This window comes from Myotis daubentonii, chromosome 13, assembly GCF_963259705.1.
Source record: "Myotis daubentonii chromosome 13, mMyoDau2.1, whole genome shotgun sequence".
Lineage (NCBI taxonomy): Eukaryota > Metazoa > Chordata > Mammalia > Chiroptera > Vespertilionidae > Myotis > Myotis daubentonii.
The window spans coordinates 17,313,780-17,333,682 of NC_081852.1; the positions used below are offsets into that span (position 1 = coordinate 17,313,780).

The 19,903-nt window shown below is 39.3% G+C and overlaps 1 protein-coding gene across 1 annotated transcript in view; it reads right to left on the reverse strand.

Annotated features, from left to right (window-relative positions):
* LRMDA (leucine rich melanocyte differentiation associated) overlaps positions 1-19,903 on the reverse strand; it is a 1,007,721-nt gene that overhangs the window by 187,323 nt on the left and 800,495 nt on the right. Inside the window, exon 6 of the mRNA XM_059661903.1 lies at positions 18,833-18,917. Within this exon, the coding sequence (XP_059517886.1) occupies positions 18,833-18,917 (85 nt within the window). The remainder of the gene's footprint in view (positions 1-18,832; positions 18,918-19,903) is intronic.

Consider the following 19,903-nt stretch of genomic DNA (forward strand, 5'->3'; position numbering starts at 1 on the left):
ACAGAGATACACAATATTCCAGAGATTGGATGTCCCATATATATGTAACCATTTCTCAATTGACAGATATTTGGCTATCTTTAATGTTTAGCTAGTACATCTACTGTACAATAAATACTACTGTATATAGGTCATTTTACACATATGCCTGTATTTTTAGGAATGAAATTGCTGATCTATTTTTATAGTTGTTGGTCACTTTTTTATGCAATTGGAATTCTTCATATATTAGAAAAATATACATAATCTACCACTATATGTGACATATTTCCAAATACTTTTAAATTCACTGTATGTCTTCCTCACTGTAAAATCTTTTTTCTTCTATGTAAAAGTACTTCCTCTCTCTTTCTTTTTTTTTTGCTTTGAGAAGTATACATATGTTATTATGCAATTAAGTATAAATATGTATCATAAAACTTTAAAGCATGTGCACTGGGTTTCTGATTTAAAACTCCAGCTTTTCTATAAGGTCTTTGTGTGGGCTGGTCTGGATTTTATCATCTTCCAATTTTTTTTAATTTGAAAGAATCTCATATTTATAATAGAAATGTAAGAACAGTACAAAGCACTTTTTTTAACATTTGAGAGTAAGTCACTCAGTGATGCCCTTCACGTTCAAATACTACAGTGTATTTTTAATAAATAAGTACATTCTCCAACATAATTATAATATAGTCATAAAAATCAGGAAATTACTATACTATTGATATAATACTATACCATTCAATTCTAAGACCCCATTTAAATTTTACCAATTTTTCTAATGATTCTTTTTTTAAAAAAATATTTTTCAATTACAGTTTACATTCAGTATTATTTCATATTAGTTCCAGGTGTACACCATAGTAGGTAGACAATCATATACTTTACAAAGAGCCAAACATAACGATTATAATATTGACTATAACCCCTATGCTGTATTTTACATCTCTGTAACTATCTTGTAACTACCAATTTGTACTTCTTAATCCCTTCACCTTTTTCACCCAGCCCCCATGACTCCTCCTCCTGGCAACCCACAATGTATCTATGAGTCTATTTCAATTTTGCTCATTCATTTATTTTGTGCTTTAGATTCCACTTATAAGTGAAATCATATGGTATTTGTCTTTCTCTGTCTGGCTTATTTTAATGAGCATATGCCCTCTACATCATCCATGCTGTCACAACTGGTAAGATTTCATTATTTTTTATGACTGAGTAATATTCCATTGAACATATGTACCACAGCATTTTTATCCACTTATCCATTGATGGGCACTGGGGTTGTTCCATATCTTGCCTATTGTAAATAATGCTGCAATGAACATAGGGGTGTATACATTCTTTCAAATTAGATTTGGGGGTTCTTTGGATATATACACAGAAGTGGAATCGCATGGTCATAAAGCAGTTCCATTTTTAATTTTTTGAGGTAACTCCATACTGTTTTCCACAGTGGCTGCACTAATCTGCATTCCCTTCAACAGCGCATAGGGGTTCCCCTTTCTCCACATCCTCACCAGCACTTGCTGTGTGTTGATTTATTGATAATAGCCATTCTGACATATATAAAATGATATCTCATTGTGGTTTTAAATATACTTTCTCTGATCATTAGTGACATTAAGCATCTTTTCATATGTCTACTGACCACTTGCATGTCCTCTTTGGAGAAGGTTATTTTTTTAAAAAAAAAAATAAAGCCAAGCGTATTTTAATAAGGTTAAGGTTTTCAAATTTTCATTTTTAAATCAGGGCTTCTGAATTCTGAATTCTGTCCTTTCTCTTAGCATTTTCATGGTTTCTTTTTCTTCACCACTTAAATTCTTAATCCATTTGTAATTTATCCTGGTGTAAGGTAGGAGAAATGAATCCTTTTTTTTTTTTTTCCCAAAAAGCTATTCATTTGCCCCAAGAACATATATTGAATAGGCTATCTTTTACCACCAGTTTAGGGTAACACTTTGTCATATACTAAATCCCACATGTAAATCCATTTAATTTTTGTTCTGGAATTCCCATTTTATTCCATTAGTTTGTTGAGTGATTTGTGTGCCAGTGCTATATTTAAAAAAATTATTGATGCTTTATAATACACTGAACATCTAGTAGGACTAATCCCTCCCCCAATATATATATATATATATATATATATATTTTCAGAATGGTCCAAGCTATTATCTTCTCATCTAAACTTTAGATCCAATTTTTCTAGTTTAAAGAGAAAAGGAAAAACTTTGGTAGTTACATACTTATATAGTTTTGTAATGAAATTATATTTTAACGAAGAGATCATGGACATATTTATAGTCTTGAGTTTTCCTGTAAAAGGATATTGTATGTCTGTTCATATCTCCAAGCCTTCTTTTCTGTTCTAGAAATTTATAACATTTTTTATAAAGATATTTTATATGGTCGTTAATGTGTAATATTTCAATTTTATTTCCTTTTATGTTGCTTTTGTAAATGGAGTCTTTCATTTAAAATATTTTCTAACTGGCTTTTGTTTAAATATTAAAAGGCTAGTGATTTCTGTAAGTGTATTTTACTTCCTCAATGAGTTCTCTTAATCTTTCTTTTAAGTTTCCAATTGTCAAATCAAATAAAATCATTTGTAAACATGATAATTTTGTCATGTGTTCCATTTTCATGCCTGCAGTTTCTTTCTTTACCTAATTCCATGGGCCAGTATTTCCAGTAATATTGATAATAGTAGATGTAACAGGTATATTATGTTGTCCTTGTTTTAATAGTAATATCTCTGTTTGCCCATTAAGTTGGATGTTGGCATTGGACTAAGATGGATAGATTTTTTTTTATCATATTAGAGAAGCATACATCTATTTTTGTATTTTTTTTAATCAAGAACATTTACTAAACTTGGCTAAAGCCCTTTCAGCATCTATAGGGTTATGCCTTTCATCCTTAGTTCTTTTAAAACAATTCAATAAATAAATGTATGTCTCAATACTAAAACCTCATTTCATATTGAGAATAAATCTCACTTGGTCATAATGTTTTACTCTGCTCTTTATACTTTTGGGTGTTGTTTATAATGATTTTATTGAGATTTTTGTACATATATCATAATTGAATAAACTATCTAGTTATTTTCTCTGAAACCTCAATTTTTATGCAAAGGTTTAAGTACTCTGTAAATAGAATTTGGGAGTACACACTTATTGATCTGTGCTCTGGAATGGTTGAAATAGCTTTGGAATTTCCCCTGTGGTGTACAGGAGCCAGCTTGCAGGGGCTCACAGGCCAGGTTGTGCACATCTCTCAACTCCACATAAAGTAACATCACGTCTGTAGCTTGAAATCAGTCATGGTGGGAATATTCATGTCACAGAAATTGGTAAACACCACAGATCTGAGGTTTTGCTTTTTTGTGTTTGTTTGTTTTTCAGAGACCCAATTGTTAAACATTGAACAGAGTACTGCTGAGTAATTTTCTCTCTTAACGTTACATAAAATTTCCCTATAAATACATCTAGACTTTGCGCTTTTTGGGGGTCATAATAGGTATTTATGAACTTTATTTTACCTCTGGAAATCAATCTGTTTGACAGTTTTGGAAAATTATATTTTCCTTGAAAACTACCCACTTTGATTTAGACTTTCGGATATTTGCAGAGGGGTGAACAAAGTTAAAGTTAGTTCTCCCAATTCCTTTAATTTTCTCCTATTTCTGTGACTTTCCTTTCTTTTTGCATTTTCTTCAAATTTCCTTGATTAGCATAGTAATTTAGGTTTTCAAAAAATTAGCTTTCAGATTATTTATTATACTTCTTTGCTTTCTATCTTACTAATACCTGGTTTTAGCTATGATAATTCATTTCTTTTGGTATACTTAGTTGAGTGTATTTTGAATCAGATGTTTAATCTGTCTTTTATATATTTTCTTCATTAAAGTTATAGATATATACATGTATCCTATATAAGAAAGAGTTAATATGATAATGGTTGTGACTCCCTCATGCCATAACAACCGATCAGCAGGAGGCTGCATGTGCAGCAGGCACATGGGTGGGCGGGGCTGTGTGCATGGCTAGGTGCACGCAGGTGGGCAGGGACTTGACTCTGGAGGACTTGACCAGTTTTTGGGCCCCACCAGCACAGTGGCCACAGGACTTTTCTGGGTCCCGTCTCTGGCAGTGGCGGTGGGGGCGGCAGCTGTGGACTCTTTCTGGGTGGGAGGGCAGGGCTGCACATGTGGGGAGGCAAGCGCAGGGAGGGATTCCAGGACTTGTGCGATTCTGTGCACTGGGTCACTAGTATATATTGTATATGTATATGTATGTATATGTGTATGTGTATGTGTATGTGTATGTGTATGTGTATGTGTATGTATATGTATATGTATATGTATATGTATATGAAGTATATGTACATTTATATGTATATAGAGTGAAAGCTTTTTTCCTCTGAAAATAGACTTACATCTATTTATAGGTTCTAATAGGTAATCATTTCATTATCACACTTCTCTGGCTATTCCACAGTTTGGGCTTGTATGTTTTGTTTAACTTGAGATTTAAGAATATTCGAAAATTTCTGGGTAGCTGAGCTTTCTGCAATCTAATTTTTAAATTAATTTTTAGTTTTATTACACTGTGACCTGAGAGTTTTTGTACTACTTCTAGTCCCTGAAATTTACTGAGATTCTGTTTGTGACCCAGTATGTCATTATTGTACAAGGCTGTATTTGCCAAAAGGGTCTGAGCAATATTTCTGGTTTCACATTCTCTTCTAGAACTTTGCCCATCAAAAGATGGAGTCTATTCTCCCTTCCCCTAAACCTAGGCAGAACTTTTGTGACTACCTTGATGAATAAAATGGAGCTACAGTAGGTCATGATAGACAATAGGACTTTTACCTGGCTCTTACACTCTCTCTAGGGCAGTGGTTCTCAACCTTCCTAATGCCGGACCCTTTAATACAGTTCCTCATGTTGCGGTGACCCCCGATTTCATTGTTACAAATTGAACATAATTAAAACATAGTGATTAATCACAAACACAATATGTAATTATATATGTGTTTTCCGATGGTCTTAGGCGACCCCTGTGAAAGGGTTGTTCGACCCCTAAAGGGGTCGCGACCCACAGGTTGAGGACCACTGCTCTAGGGCCTCTTGCCCTTAGAGCTCCACCACTATGCTATGAGGAAGACCTTATCAGCCTACAGTGGAAGATCACATGGGAAGAAACTGAGTCCCCAGCTGGTAGTCAGCATCCATCACTGAGTATATGATATTTCAAATGATTCTAACTCCCAGATTTCAAATCTACCGAGGCCTCAGATATTACAGAGCAGCAATAAGTCCTTCCCGCTGTCTTCTTTTGGAATTCCTGACCTGCAGAATCTGTGGACCTAATAAATGTCTTTTGCTTAGAGACCTCCTGAAGCTGGTCTGACATGTTGAAACTCCCACATTTATTCTGGGCTGGGATCAAGCTCTTCGGTCCTACCCTTCTATCCATCTTGCAGTCTACATACTTTCTGATCAACAGCACTACCCTTCCTTGTTTTGCAATTAGTTATGGTATGAGTGTGTTTTTCCCCCCAGTAGGGCGTAGTGTAATATTGTTTCTATCATTTCTGCTAACACCTTAAATGGCTTCCTGACTTAGTCATGCACATGGCCTACAAGATGCTACAAGTTCTTGCCTCTGATAGCATTTTGACTTGCATCTACACTCTTCCTCCAACCCTCCCCTCCCCACTAGATGACTAAGTCTAGCCACACCCGCCCCTAGCTCTACTTCATGTATGCCTGTGATGCTCCTATCTCAAGACCGTCCACTTACTCTTCCCTCTGCCTAGATGACTCTTCTCTCAGATATTCTCAGGTTTTCATCTTTCACCTCCTTCAACTTATCACTCCAATACCACTTTCTCAGTGCTGCCTTCTGCTGTGAGACTCAAATGATCAATATTGACTTGTTTTCATCTTAATACTTATCTCTAACATACTATATGAATTTCACTTTTTTAATTTTAGTTATTGAGCCTTTCAATAATAAAATGTAAGCTCTTTGAAGTCATAATTTTTGTCTGATTTATTCATCTCCTATCCCTAATGTTTGGAAGAGTGCTTGACAGATAGCATGAGATCAGTGGGTATTTTTTCTAATTAATGAATACATTGTTGGAAATTCAGAAGAAGAAAAGGAGGCTGTGGAACGTGCTCATTATGCTATCTTAGTTTTCCTTGTACTGTACAGTTTCCCAGCTACTCCAGCGTTCACTGCCCTGCCTACCCCGTTCTCGGGGGGACCTTGACTATTTGATTTACAGGCTGTATGAAGTAAGTCCTAGAAAGATTCCAATGAAGCAGATGAAGAAAAAATAAATTAGACATAAAAAGGAAAGCTCTCTCTTGAGAGAAGAAATTTGTGGGAGAGGATGGTTATATGAGTTTCTTTAATCAAAACCAAAGTGAGGGACTGCATCTCATCCTCTTTGACTCGCCTTGATTTGGGAGAAACTGATGAGGTATAGCAAGATAAATAAAGGAATAAAGAGCTAATCCATAAGAGAGAAGACCGTTTTATTGTTCTTACACAGATGTCTGTCCTTACAATACAAGATTTTTTTTTCCTTTGGGGTGAGAGTGGGAAGAGGGGTAAAAGGGCAATTTAAATTGGAATCTCCAGGCAGTCTGTGTTTTGGAATTAGTGTTGTATTATTTTCCTGGCTCTCCACCCCCTCCTGTCTCTTACTGAGAAACATTTGCCCTGGAACAGCACACAGAGTTTTCATTAGCATCCCTGAGGATAGAACTCTGACCCCAAAGACTAAGGAAGCTACAAATGGAAAATTCCAACTTGCTGTACTCTTATTTTCATGCTAATGTTTCTGCAGAGAGTATTTAAAGAAACAGATGCACAGGAATAATAAAGCTTTGAGGACTAAGAACTCTGACAACACTGGAGTGTTTTTCCAGGATGGTCTTATATCTATCTGCACTTGTAGAAGTCCAGAGAGGTCAAGGTGAAATAGGGTTTCATTTTATGAAGAAGTTGAACTAGCATTGACACAGAGAGCCCCGGATCTGGGTTTCATATCCTGCCTGGATTTGAAAGTCGTGTAACTTTCATTTCACTTCCTTCAGTCTACATCCTTCAACTGTCAATGACAGATGAGCATATCCTTCAGTAAAAGCCTTGGGGAGCGGTGATTTCCCAGTCTCCCTTGACAATCCACACCCGAGTTCAACAATAGTCATCCTTTCCTTACATCCAACCAAAACATGTGGCACCACTGTATTTTCGGCCCCTGGTCACTCCCCTTGTATTCTGTGTAATAAGGAAAACTTCTCATCTTTTTCTTAGAATAACTTCATCCTGGATATAAATCCTCAAGTGGAAGATATATAAGAGCATACATTCCACAAAGCCAAATGGTCAACCTCCTCCTCTTAATATGCAAACAAAGGTTATATTTTATTTCACCATAAACATACCTCACAGAGGAAAAACTAACTGGAGACAGAAGAATTATATATAACCCCTGTTTTAAGGTTACTTCTCAACCCCCCCCCCCCCCCGCCCACAGTCCATCTAGATTATGGCTAGAAATTCAACAAGAATTCCACTTGGTCTGTCCAGAAGTCCTCTTCCACACTAGCAGTGAGAGTTCCTGCAGCTTTGTTAGCTGCACAACTGGCTCCATTCCAGTGGTGGCTTTAGACTGTATATAGTCAAGTGCATAGGAGCACCAACTGGGTGGAAATGTGTGAGCAGAGAAATAGGGGATGGAAGATGTGTTTTGAAGCTGAATTTCTCTACCCAGCACACACTGTTCTCAGTTAGCGGGTTTACATGAGGTGACCAGGGGAAAGAACTCTTAAACAATTGGAATTAGAAGGTGAGGAAGCATAGCCCCTTCTTTATACCTGAATAAAAGCAAGTTAGCAGTGGCCACTCCCAAGTGCTATGATAAACCCGGCTTTCTCCTTCCACCTATCTGTTCAATTCCGCTCTCACTTTCATCCAAGGCTGCCTCCCAAGCCTTCGTTCTTCACTCATTTCGCCCTTCTCTGCACTCCTACATCTAGCGTGGCCTCTGCTTTCTATGTGCAGGCCCTTATTTCCTTACTTAGACTATAGGATTCCTGAAGGCAGAGCCTACAGCTTCTTTTGCTTCTCCCATAACCACAGTGCAGGGTTCCTCTCAAGGAAACATGGCTGCGTGATTGATTGCAGAAACAGAAACAGGCCCCTGGGGGGACCTGAAGCATATGGGATTCTGATTAGGAGAACTAAAAAGTCAGAAAGCCCCAAGCCACACCCTTTATAAAGTACACACATCCCAACAAATCCAAGGTTATTGGAAAAGTAACAGCCCTCTCCCCGAAACAGCCCAACCAAAACTTTCATTAGAATGGATAGAGAAGCGAAGCAGTAAATATTAATGGCTGGGAGGGGAAGCCGAGGAGAGCAGGCTCAAGGAGCAGGTGTCCCCCTCACTCAATCTTAATCCACTTGCAGCCAACAACGTCATTGCTTGGCCTTCTTGAGCTCACCGACAGGCCATTTTTCATGATTTTACCATTTCTGGCCCAATGCAAACTTTTTAATTAAATGTACCACATGATTCCAGATGTTTGTTTATTTGTTCCAAAAAAAGGTTGTAAAATCTCTACATTAGGAAAACCTGTGGCAGGGCTAAAGCTCTCTATAAGAGACAGGGAAATGAGGAAGTTGGAAACCCTGGGACTGGGAAGTTAATGCTGGGCAGAGCTCTCAGCAGAACAATCTAGACAAAAAGCATTGGTTTCACATACCTCTTCCTTCAGAAACCCAGGATTCAGGAATCAAGCACGTCGGGCACTTATTAGTTTATTAAAGAATGTAGCTCATTTTGAGCCAAAGACTGGAAGGGAAAACATTTTTGTGGCTGCTTTGCCTGCTTATTGTATGTTTGTTGCTGTTGCCATGCACTCCACTATATAAATTCCAGAAGTCTTCCATTTAGCAGACAAGATTATAGCTTATGCATGAGTAGTAGGGGAGAATCTTGCAGGGTGTGTCGGGGGGGGGGGGCGGGTGTGAGAGAGGGGATACATGCAGGGACCACAGCTTCTCTGCACACACCATGCCAGCTTCCTTGCAGCCTTCTGCTCTCGAGTGCTCTCTATCCCTACACAGAATCAGTCATTAGGTAGGTCTGTTGCATTTGCTACAGAATGTTGCTCTGTAGCACCAGTAACTCCAGGTCTTCATCATCAAATGCTAGATTATTTTAACATTAAAGAAACTGATGCTGGACTCTACATTTTGGTTTCCAAAGCCAACCTCAGAAATACTTTGAAAAACATGGGGACAAAGAGCATTGACTGACCATTTTCTCTGATGCCCAAGCCAAGAAGAGCCTGCAATTAGACCATCGGCAACCTGGAGCAGCCCCTCCATAGCGGCCATGAGGTTTCCTTCACATCACCCCACCCTCCTGGCCCCAGCTGCCTCCCGCATCTGTTACTCAGTTGTTTCCTACATTATCTTTGCTACAAACATGTTCTTTGAAAGCAATAGAGTCTGCAGTCACATAGCCTGGTGTCAAGGAATCAAAAGCTTCTAAAACTGGAACAAACTCGTTTCAATGCCATCCCACAGTGGCCTCCTGGAGCCCAGGCTCTTCTTTCCAATCCCATGCATACTGCTTACAGATGAATAATCCCCTCGCACAGCTTTCAATCAAATCTAGGTGCTACTGGTTGTTCAGTGACGGTTATAATGCAAACCTGCCCTACGTGAGTGACCTTATTTCTGACTTTTTAAAAACTCAGTCCCTGCTTCTGGTCAGTTCTATCTGTTTTTAGCCCTGTGCTTTTTCTTTACCCACTTCCTTTGTATGGAATGTCCTTTGTCACCCACCTACCCATGCTCTACATGTTCTCAAAACCCAAAGTCAACATCTTCCACTAGGCCTAACTATTCTAGCCTTTGCTGGCTCCTATCTTTCCTAAACATCCATGGCACTTACACCAGCTTTTACAAGTAAGGCAATTCTTAATTATATCATACATAATACCTTGTCTGGTTAGCACTGCTTCATTTTTGGTATCTCCACAAATTCCCAGAAGATAGCTACTGTGCCCTCTGTTTCTGAATTCTCCACAAACCCTAACAAATACTTTGTACACAGTGGATACTAAATAAAGACATGCTGGAGGAGTCCTTGGTTGACAGTATTTATCTTTTCAGGAGTTATGTTTGACCAATGGAAGGAATGAAAAACAGCCCATGACTAAAAATTCAAGACATTTAGAATCTTCAAACCTGTCAATCTCATACCCTCCATTTTTTTAAGAGATAGGGACATGTTGTTTTTTGTTGTTTTGTTAATCCTCACCCAAGGATATTCTTTTTTTTCCCCATTGATTTTTTTAGAGAGAATGGAAGGAAGGGTACGAGAGAGAGAAACATTGATTGGTTGTCTCCTGCACGTGCCCAGACTGGGGCCGGGAATCAAACTTGCAACCCAGGCACATACCTTTGACCAGGAATCGAACCTGAGACCCTCCAATGAGCAGGCCAATACTCTAACCACTGAACTGCCAGCCAAGACAGAGGAATATGTTGTTGTTTTTAGTACCATTTTTTATTTGCTCTTTCAGAGGAAGGGTTATTCTTTTGACTGTTCATCCTACAGAGGTGAGGTGTGTTACTGTGGGTGGGTGGGGAGGTGATTCTAATTTTTTCTCCTTATATAGCTTTTGAAAAATAAGAACCAAATTTCTAGCTCCTCTGTGTGCATGAGTGCACCACAGTTCTGCCCGAAGAGTAGAAATAAAGCAATTCCAGAGACTGCAAATGAAAGATCATCCTTGGAGAAAAAGGATAGGAAATGGACCCCTATGGATTTCAAATGCTTGAAGGCAGTTGCTTAAAGTTCCTGGCTAGAGTCCACGCCAGTCTTGGTAATAGTCTAACAGATTCATCCATCTTCAGATTCCACTTGGCTGGCTCTTCCATCACTGCCACCTTCCCAGACAGCGCGCGCACATGCACATCTATCTATATATGTGCGGAAGTTTTAATCTACCCCACTCTCCATTCCAATCCACCCAGCATGCTTGGTACACAGTGAAGCTGTTGACCCTGCAAAGCAGTAGGGAGATGAATTTGATGACCCAGACTAGAGTTTTTAAACCATTTCAGCAAGGTCTAGAATCAAAGGAAAGTACAATTTATTCAGCACTTAGTAAAGTCCTTTCACTGTGGAACAGAACGCACACACTGAAAATAGACTCCCGCTGCCACCCAGATAAAATAAACCTGTCAACCACTACTGTCAACTCACTAGTCACCTCGATTAAATAAAAGCAACTTCAGCATTTCTCAGCATCTGAGAATTCCACCAAGATTATAAGCCCATAAAAGCATTATGAAGAAAACTAAAGTAATAGGTTCTGTTGATAATGTCATCAGAGGAAGGTATTTTACATAATTAGAAAATGCTAATAATAGCTCTGCTCAAGAAACCAACAGATTCACCATTACCACCATCCTCCCTGCCACCCACCGACACACATACACTTACACAGCAAAGCCAGATCATGAAGTCTGAGAGAAGGTGTCACCAGAAAGCGACCGGCAGGTCTGCCCCAGCGTGGTCTCTAGACTGTGCGGGGTTCTTGACTTCATGTAGAAAAGATTTCACAACACAAGTCCAGGCAATTTTCAGAGTAACATTTATTAAAGCTGGGGACAGTGAGACAAAGGAAGGGCTTAGAATAGAAGAAGCAACAGGGGAGAGCCTAGGTGTTGCTGCTTTGGCTCTCTAGAAATGTTATAAGGAAGAAATGAGCCACGTGGGGCTGTGTAGACTCACTCAGAAGGAAAAGTCACAGTGACAGAAGTGAGCCAAGACGGAGCTGCTGTTAGCTCACTGAAAAGTCAGAGAAAACCGGGCCTTAGAGGCATGTTCAGGGATTAGCCTGGAAGGAACTGTGGCTGCCTGCTGCTCCCCTGGTTGCAAGTCTCATGGGGACCCTTAGAGTTTAGGAGAAAGAGAGCAAAAGTACACACCTGAGAAAATGAGAGGCACGGGCTTGCTCCAAGGAGAGCATGCTGGCTTGCTTTATCTTGAGGGTTTTCTAAAGGCGAGAATTTTAGAGGAGGTCTCAGGGGAGATCTCAATGAAATATTCATCAGCTTTCCAGGTATGTCCTTCAATATCTGCTTCATCAAAATGAGCATCTACAGGGGTTCAGGTCATTCTCTGGTCAGTTTGACCTTCAAAGAATGTCACCGAAGAGGGACCAGGACCAAGGCGGGTCTGCCCCAGCATGATCTGGAATGTGTACTCCATTTGCTCCTAAGTGTCCTTGGTTAGGGAAGGTAAGACATTGCAATATATTATCTGGCTGTAAATTGCTTGGGAAGTTTGTTCAACTCTCTCCGTTTCCCCATTCCATTTGCCAAGGAATTTTCCTAGCTTCTTACTGTCCTGCATCAAAGGGAGCCACTATGTGGCAGGACCCCCAGATGAAATGTTCCTCCTATCGGCAGGGAGGCCTTCCTTACCAATTGCCAATGTAGTCTTCTCCTCCCCTTTCTCTCTCTCTCTCTCTCTCTCTCTCTCTCTCTCTCTCTCGCTTTTTCTCCCTCTCTCCACCCCACAGCTTTCAATACACTTTGCATAGAAAAAGTTGAATCTGTCATGTTCCTATGAACCTTCAGTGAATCAGTGATGTTTTTTGAGAAATCATCTGATGGTTGGCTACCTTGAAAGACTACAGTGAACACTTGAACAACCGAAGTTTGGACTGCACAAGTCAACTCATACAAGGATTTTTTAAAAAAATAAATACATACAGTACTGTAAATGTATTTTCTCTTCCTACAAACATTGTCTTTTCTCTAGCTTACTTTATTGTAATAATACAGTATATAACACATATAACATACAAAGTAGGTATTAATTACTGGTTTTTGTTATTTATAACATAAACAATAGGCAATTAGTAGTTAAGGTTTGGGAGAGTCAAAAGTCATAAGCAGATTTTTGACTGTGCAGAGGGTCAGCACCACTAATCCCTGTGTTGTTCAAGGGTCAACAGTAATCAAAATATTTCAGAAGATAGAGGCAACAAATAAGAGATGCTACCTCAGTCACAGGGTCTCATCTCAAGTGAGGCCTACCTGGCAAAGGCACCCAAAGCCATCGATTGCTTATTCCACCTTTTTAATTGGTCATTGGGAACCAACAAGCAATAGGCAAAGATTTCTTGATGCTGAACTACTGAACTATTAAGATAACCTAAATAAATGCATCTATTTTCCTTGAGTTTTTACTATTATTCTGTGTAGATTTTGTTTATTACGATCAAACCAACTTAGCTTTCACATTTCCTGTGGGCTGACATGGCAAGATGGTAGGAGTATAAAAAACAGAAAATGGTTTAAAAATTGGGTGAAAGAGACAGATTGCCTCTGAATCCTATAAACCTAAAACAAATTGTGCTGAACAGTTTGGTTATCAAGCAGCCCCATCTTGAGCCCTCCCGAAGGTATTCTGTTGTTGGCATGTAGTTTCTCTGGCCAACATCTCCCCAACCCAAACATCGTTGTCTACATCACCACATCTTCACATGCATCCATTTAATTTTCTGCTTATTCATTTCACTTTGGCTGATTTAAATAGTTGGAGCAAAGCACTTTGTATTTATGGCTTCTGTGAAAATACATTTTATGGCAACGCAGGCTAAAACTGTTTAAAAAATCAACATAAAAAACACTCGCAGTTTTTCTTTCTGTCTTTTTCTTCTTTTTTGAATGTTTCACATTGAGCTGCTTCATGGAGATATACAGAAAAATCAATTGCTAAGCATAAAATGCAATTCACATTAAGGAAACTGCAAACAATAACTAATTATGATAAGTTGCTATGTAAATCACTCTCTGACAGTCCCAGCAATCAATTTCAAACACAAATAGACCAAACCCCTTGTTGGAGAAGAGGATAAGCACCTAACAACTGTGTCAATAAATAGAATGGCAAGATTGCCAAGGATGGATAGAGGCAGGACAGATATCATCTCCAAGCAAGTTTTCATAGCAGATTTCCTCCTGGTTTCTTGCTTACTTTCTTTTATACATTTAAATTCCAGTTCTCGATATGACAAGCTAACTAACTATGGCCCATCTTCAAGACTATATAAGCATCGGGAAAAATTTAATAATTTAGAGATTTTTATTGGGCTCACAATTACTTTGCAAAATATTTGTGCAAAAAAACAGGAATGGGACCTTCAACATGATAACTGTTGGTGAAGTAGGATTATGGTAGATGTGCTGGATTGCACTTTTTAACTAGGTTTTACCACCCCCTCTTCTAAGGTCTCTTCTGCAACTCAGAAGAAAACATGAAAACTACATTTCCCAGAATTACCTTGGTACACAGTCCTAGGTTAGAGTGGGCCAAAGAGAGATACTGGAGTAAGATTGGAAATCCAGAGAGAAGGAAGGGCAGGACAATGTATAGATAGCGCTAATGTTTGAAGCAGTATCCATGTGAACTTCTTGAGAATCACCCCCATTTTTGTGTAGATTAGAAATTCAGTAGGAGATTTCTGGGGGTTCCTGAGATACCCAGACTGATACCTGAGACTCTAGGTAACAGTTTCCCTGAGTCAGTCCTTCCCTGATTGTGTAAGACTCCCATTACTTACAGTAAAAGCCTTCATAATTTGAATATATAGTGTGTCTTCTATTTTCCCTGTCTCAATTCAGACTGATACCATCACATTTTCCTCTCTGGTTTCTCAAACTTTCTCTGTGCCAGAACTGATAGATGTGTAATTTAAAAGAAGGGGAGGGGCATAACAGGCAATTATTTTGACAGAAATAGGCAATGCCTGCTTCTCTGCAGCCTTAGCACAGGCTATGGAAATCCACCAGCAGTGGACATTTCCAGGCTGTGCCCCTCCCTGTACTTTCTCTCTTCTTTCCGCCAGCACAATGCCACAGTCAGTCCTGCATTTGCTTCATATGTCTTGTGTGAAGGACAAATGTCAGGAATGGCCTGGGAATCAAGGACAGGGAGCTTCAATTTTTTCCCTTGCCTCTGTTACTGAGTGACTCAGTCTTCTCTAGAGATTCTTGGGTCTTCCTCTGTTAAATGGGAATGATAACATTCCCACTTTATTGAATTATCTTAAGGATGACATGGTCTGTTCTCCAAATAGAAATGTCTTCCCCAAAAGACACAATGGTCTATATAAATGAAAATTCTACTTCTAAAAGCCACCAGATAAAGAGTGGAAATATGGCCCGTGCACATGGCATATTTAGAGACATTTCTCCAGCAAACATTTCACCATTCTTCATAACATGGATACCCACATATAGTACGTGGACTGCCAGTCAGTAGCAGCTGAGATCACTGACACAGCCCCATGTCCCTGCACTCTGAAGACATGCTCAGGCCTAGAGCAGAATTTTCACAGAGACTCAGATGGAGCCTTCTAAAACCTTAACTACAGCACAACCTGCATCATATTGAGTGTTCAGGCCCTTCTTTGAGAGCTTCTGTTCTAGTAAAAGTTTCATTAGCTGCTTCCATTTGTCCTACTCCATTTCTACTATCATAACACCAGAGTTTAAAAACTATGACATTAAAATAATTATCTACTCAAATCTTATGCAATGTTGCTAAATGCTGCCTGGCACTGAATCAATAGACATGGCTTCCGTCCACATGGCTTCTGGGTTTCTGAGAGCAGCGGAGCTGTGGTCTGAGGTCCACACGGTTGGCTATTCCCTTCGGTATAGATGGGTCCTTCCCCAAGGAAAGATGGGTCCCTTTTATCAGACACAGTCAAGCTACCTTGCAGAGGTATCTGAGTTACTGACTTTCGCCCAGGTGTCCATCACTTATCATTTACTGAACAAATATTTTCTGAATTTCTATTAAGTAGGAGGCACTGCATATACAGTGGTGAGCAAACAGACACAATCTCCTCCACTCTTCCTAAGAGCTTAAAGCCTATCTAAGAAAACAGTCCCTGCAAAGGTAAACCCAACCTAATACAAATGTGCAGGTGGGATCAGAGAATCCCCTTGGAGCTATGATACTTAAGCTGATACCTGAAGAATGAGCAGGAGTCAGTAATGTGAGAGGGAAGACAGGTTCAAATCTGTACGGCCCCTCAGGGAGCTTTCATTTATGAGAAGTTCAAGATGTACCTTTACCTGACCTCTGTCAGACAAAGCAGAATAGGAACAACTGCACTAAGGAAGATAAAGAAATAAACATTATAAGTACCTCAAGAGGAGAAAAATAAAAACAGATAAGATCAGAAAAAAGTTTCATCCAGGAAGCAGGAAATACTGCACATCACTGGAAAAATAGAGTCCCCTGTCTCTTGACAATTATCCTGGGCCCTGACTTTTCTTGCATTTGAATTTAGAGTCCTTAGGACATGAATCTTAGGCCCATCATACTCGACATTGGAAGTTACATAAAAGGACAAGTAAAGGGGAAATGACATGTATCAAAAAATAAGCAATTTTCACATGAACTACTGCCCGATAGTTTGTGTACTTGTTGGTGCGGAATGAAAAGAGATTGGGAACTAGAGGAATCAAACATTATTTGCAAATAGAAACTTAAGGTTTTATGGACCAAATTTCAGATCCATGGAGGATTTCACCTGGGAGAGAAGTGATGTAACCTGCCTTCACAATGTGAAAGTAGTTATCTAGGTAAATGTTTGTAAGCTGTTTCCATGAAGGTATTAATCAATGACACTCAAATAGCTTGCCAATTCATATGATCAGAAATTTAGAATAATTTTTTTAACTTATATATTTTTAAAAGATGACACTAAGTGGTTTCATTCTGGGTGCCAAAATATATGGCTTTTCCCATTGGTCATTGTATGATTCCTGCCAAGCTGAAATATATCAGTCTCATCTTTTCCCCACATAGATCAGTCCAATAATTCGGCCTTACTGAGCCTCTTTGCCTCTCTCTTCCTGGTTTCCTCATGTCCAAAGGCCCTAAAAATCTGGCCATCATTTCATGATGCTTTCTTGCTTTTTCCACCATCCGAGTCCTTAGCACTGATCAAGCACCATGTGCAATAAATGTATAGAAATATTCTTCAGTAAAATCAAGACACCAGTTGTTGGCTTCCTTTAAATAACATTTTTCCCATTGATGCTGGGCTCTGATATCATCTAAGAGCACCTATTTTCACTCTAACTACTTTAGGCAAAAATTTTCATATTCCAAATATTACTCAAAATATCTTCAAAACTTACTTTCTTAAATCCCATCTCTTTAAGGTTCAGATTTATTACTTGACTGTTAAAATGATAGAGGATCTTTATCTTATTCATGATTAACACTTATCTGATGGCATCCTCCTATTGTGAAATCTCAATTTCATGGACATATCAACTTTTACAAGGAGTCTGAGATTTCAGTTCCTATGCAGTGTATTCAACAGGCAACATACAGTAAAATCACCTTCATCCAACTACAAAAAACAAATAGATAAACCCATGATGATATGATGCTAAGGTTAATTTGTTATTCTTTCTAGATTAGGCATTACTATTATCCTAGGGGAATTTGAAAAATGTCTCTAAAGGGATGTGCTCAAAACCTTCATAAGGACATTTAGTGAAGGAAACTAATTCACGCCTCTTAAAATATAACATGTTGGCAGCAATTTATTCTACCTGACTTGGAGCAAAATTGATTTTTCACAAAATTGACATGCAGTGAACTGTATCACAATTGAACCCTAATGGAACAATGCATATTTAAATGTAGGAAAGTTCTACTGTGCCCAGACATCAAAGATGCAACACAAGCCCTAGTCGCAGACAACAGGAACCTGGCATGACCTCTGGACCATTTTCTACAGAAATGCGCCATGTGCCCAAAGCCCACATGTTCTCAGGGGACCAGCTCACCCCTCTCTGGGCATCTATACAGCCTTTTCTCCTACCCACTGACTCTTCAGTGTAGCTGGGATGACAAAGCTGGACCATCCTTACTCAGTGACTACTGCACGGACAAAGGGAATCTGCTGCTTGGGGAAACAATTTTAAAGTATGCAATGCCCCCAGTCTAAGCCTGCTCTTACTTACCCTTGGAAGGTAGGTTCCCAATTAGGAAACGGGGCTGTAGTCGTGACTGGGCTAAAAGGAGGCAAACGGGTTACACCACAGGGCCTCATCCTGTCCTAACCAGTTCCAACAAATGGGATTACATAGTCCTTGGCCTCAGCAGCCAGCTTAGGGATAAGACATTTTTAAATTATATTCCATACCGACTCTAGAGATGGCAGTAGGAATTCAAGGCTTTGGAAAAACTGGGGAAGCCAAATTGTTTTGGGGATCAGAGAATTCAGGGAAAACTACAGATTGATTCTCTTCAATATTTCTAGGCAAATTGAAATTCTTTTTAGCTGTCATATGCCGTTCGTTTATTTTTAAATTACAGAGTTCAACTATTATACTCCTAAACAATGACAATTTTTCAAATATTAGCGAGCTTTCTAATTTCTCTTCATTCCTTTTCCTGGAGGTAATTATCTTAGTAATTTTTAAGTACTATAAACTCTTTTTTTAAAAAAAAAATAAAAATTCACCAAATTATATTATACCATGGATTTATTTGCCTTCCCAGTGGACTGCCACTAAATTCTGTTTAATATGAATTCAAGTTGCTAGAGCTGACAGGTACGGTTTTCTCATTAAGGACTGAAAAGCACTGTGTTCTTGCTAAAGTACCGAGGCAGCAGTCACAGGCCCACAGCATACACAGCCAGGTCCTTCCCTGTAACAGAGGAGAGCAAGAAAAGCTGTGTTCCTACCTCGGTGACTGGTGAGCTCCCTGGAAGCAGAAGGCAGGGGTGTGTAGTGGCACTCTGGAGGGGCAGCAGCGCTGTCACTGGAAGCCTGCATGATAAAAGCAAATATCAAGGTGAAGCAACACCAAACACTAAATACCTTCGCTTACCAAACATGTCTCCTTAGGATCTGGGTTTGCAGAAAACAGTATTGACCGAGACTCTTCTTAGGAAGCAAGAGTTGTCTGCGTTGAGGTGAGATGCTGGTGAGTGTAGGGTAGACTGCAAAGCTTTGAGGAGCCTATAGGAGGAAGGGCTCTGAGAGAAAGGGGCTATTTGTTCATTGTGCTGAACTGAATGAAAAGGGAGAAAAGAGAGATTGAAGGCAGGAAATGATGCAGACTTAGTTTTCTGTCATGTGCCTTCTTCTAGTAATTCCCACAGATTAAATGCTCACTGTGAGTAGATTTCTATGGAAACCAAAGAAGAAGGGAAAAACTTGGCTGGTTTACGTGGGCCCAGTGGCCTGGATGAAGACTTAAGAATCCACAGTATGAAGTGATCATGTGAAAGGATAGAAGCCATAACAGACCCTGCAATCGGGGTTGCCGGCTGAATTCCACAAGAGAAACCCAAGTGAAACTGGAAAATACATAATGGTTATCAACAAAACTTTGCTATTGCAAGGCCGATAAGAAAATGATATGAAATATGTCTACGACGATGCTTTTTTTATTGTACAAAAAATAGCTCTTTAACCATCAAACTCTATATATGGTGTGACCCAGGCTGCTAACTCTCTCTTGGCCTTGCTCTACTTCCAAGAGGGGTAAGGCAGGAAGAAATGACCACGGCTGTGAAGTCAGTTGTCACTTAGAACCAATGACCAGTGTCACACTCAGAATGTGGCTTCTTACAGCAAAAGCCTTACCCTTGCAACTCTCATTGAGGCTTCTGAATCCAATGCTACTTTTTTTTTAATATCCCAAAAGAAGAACATCTGCTAGGATCAAAATTCTAAGCTTACAACCTTTCAAACCTTCATGAAAAAGTAAATTTCATTAATGCTACATTTTTCCTTCTGCAAGAGGAAAT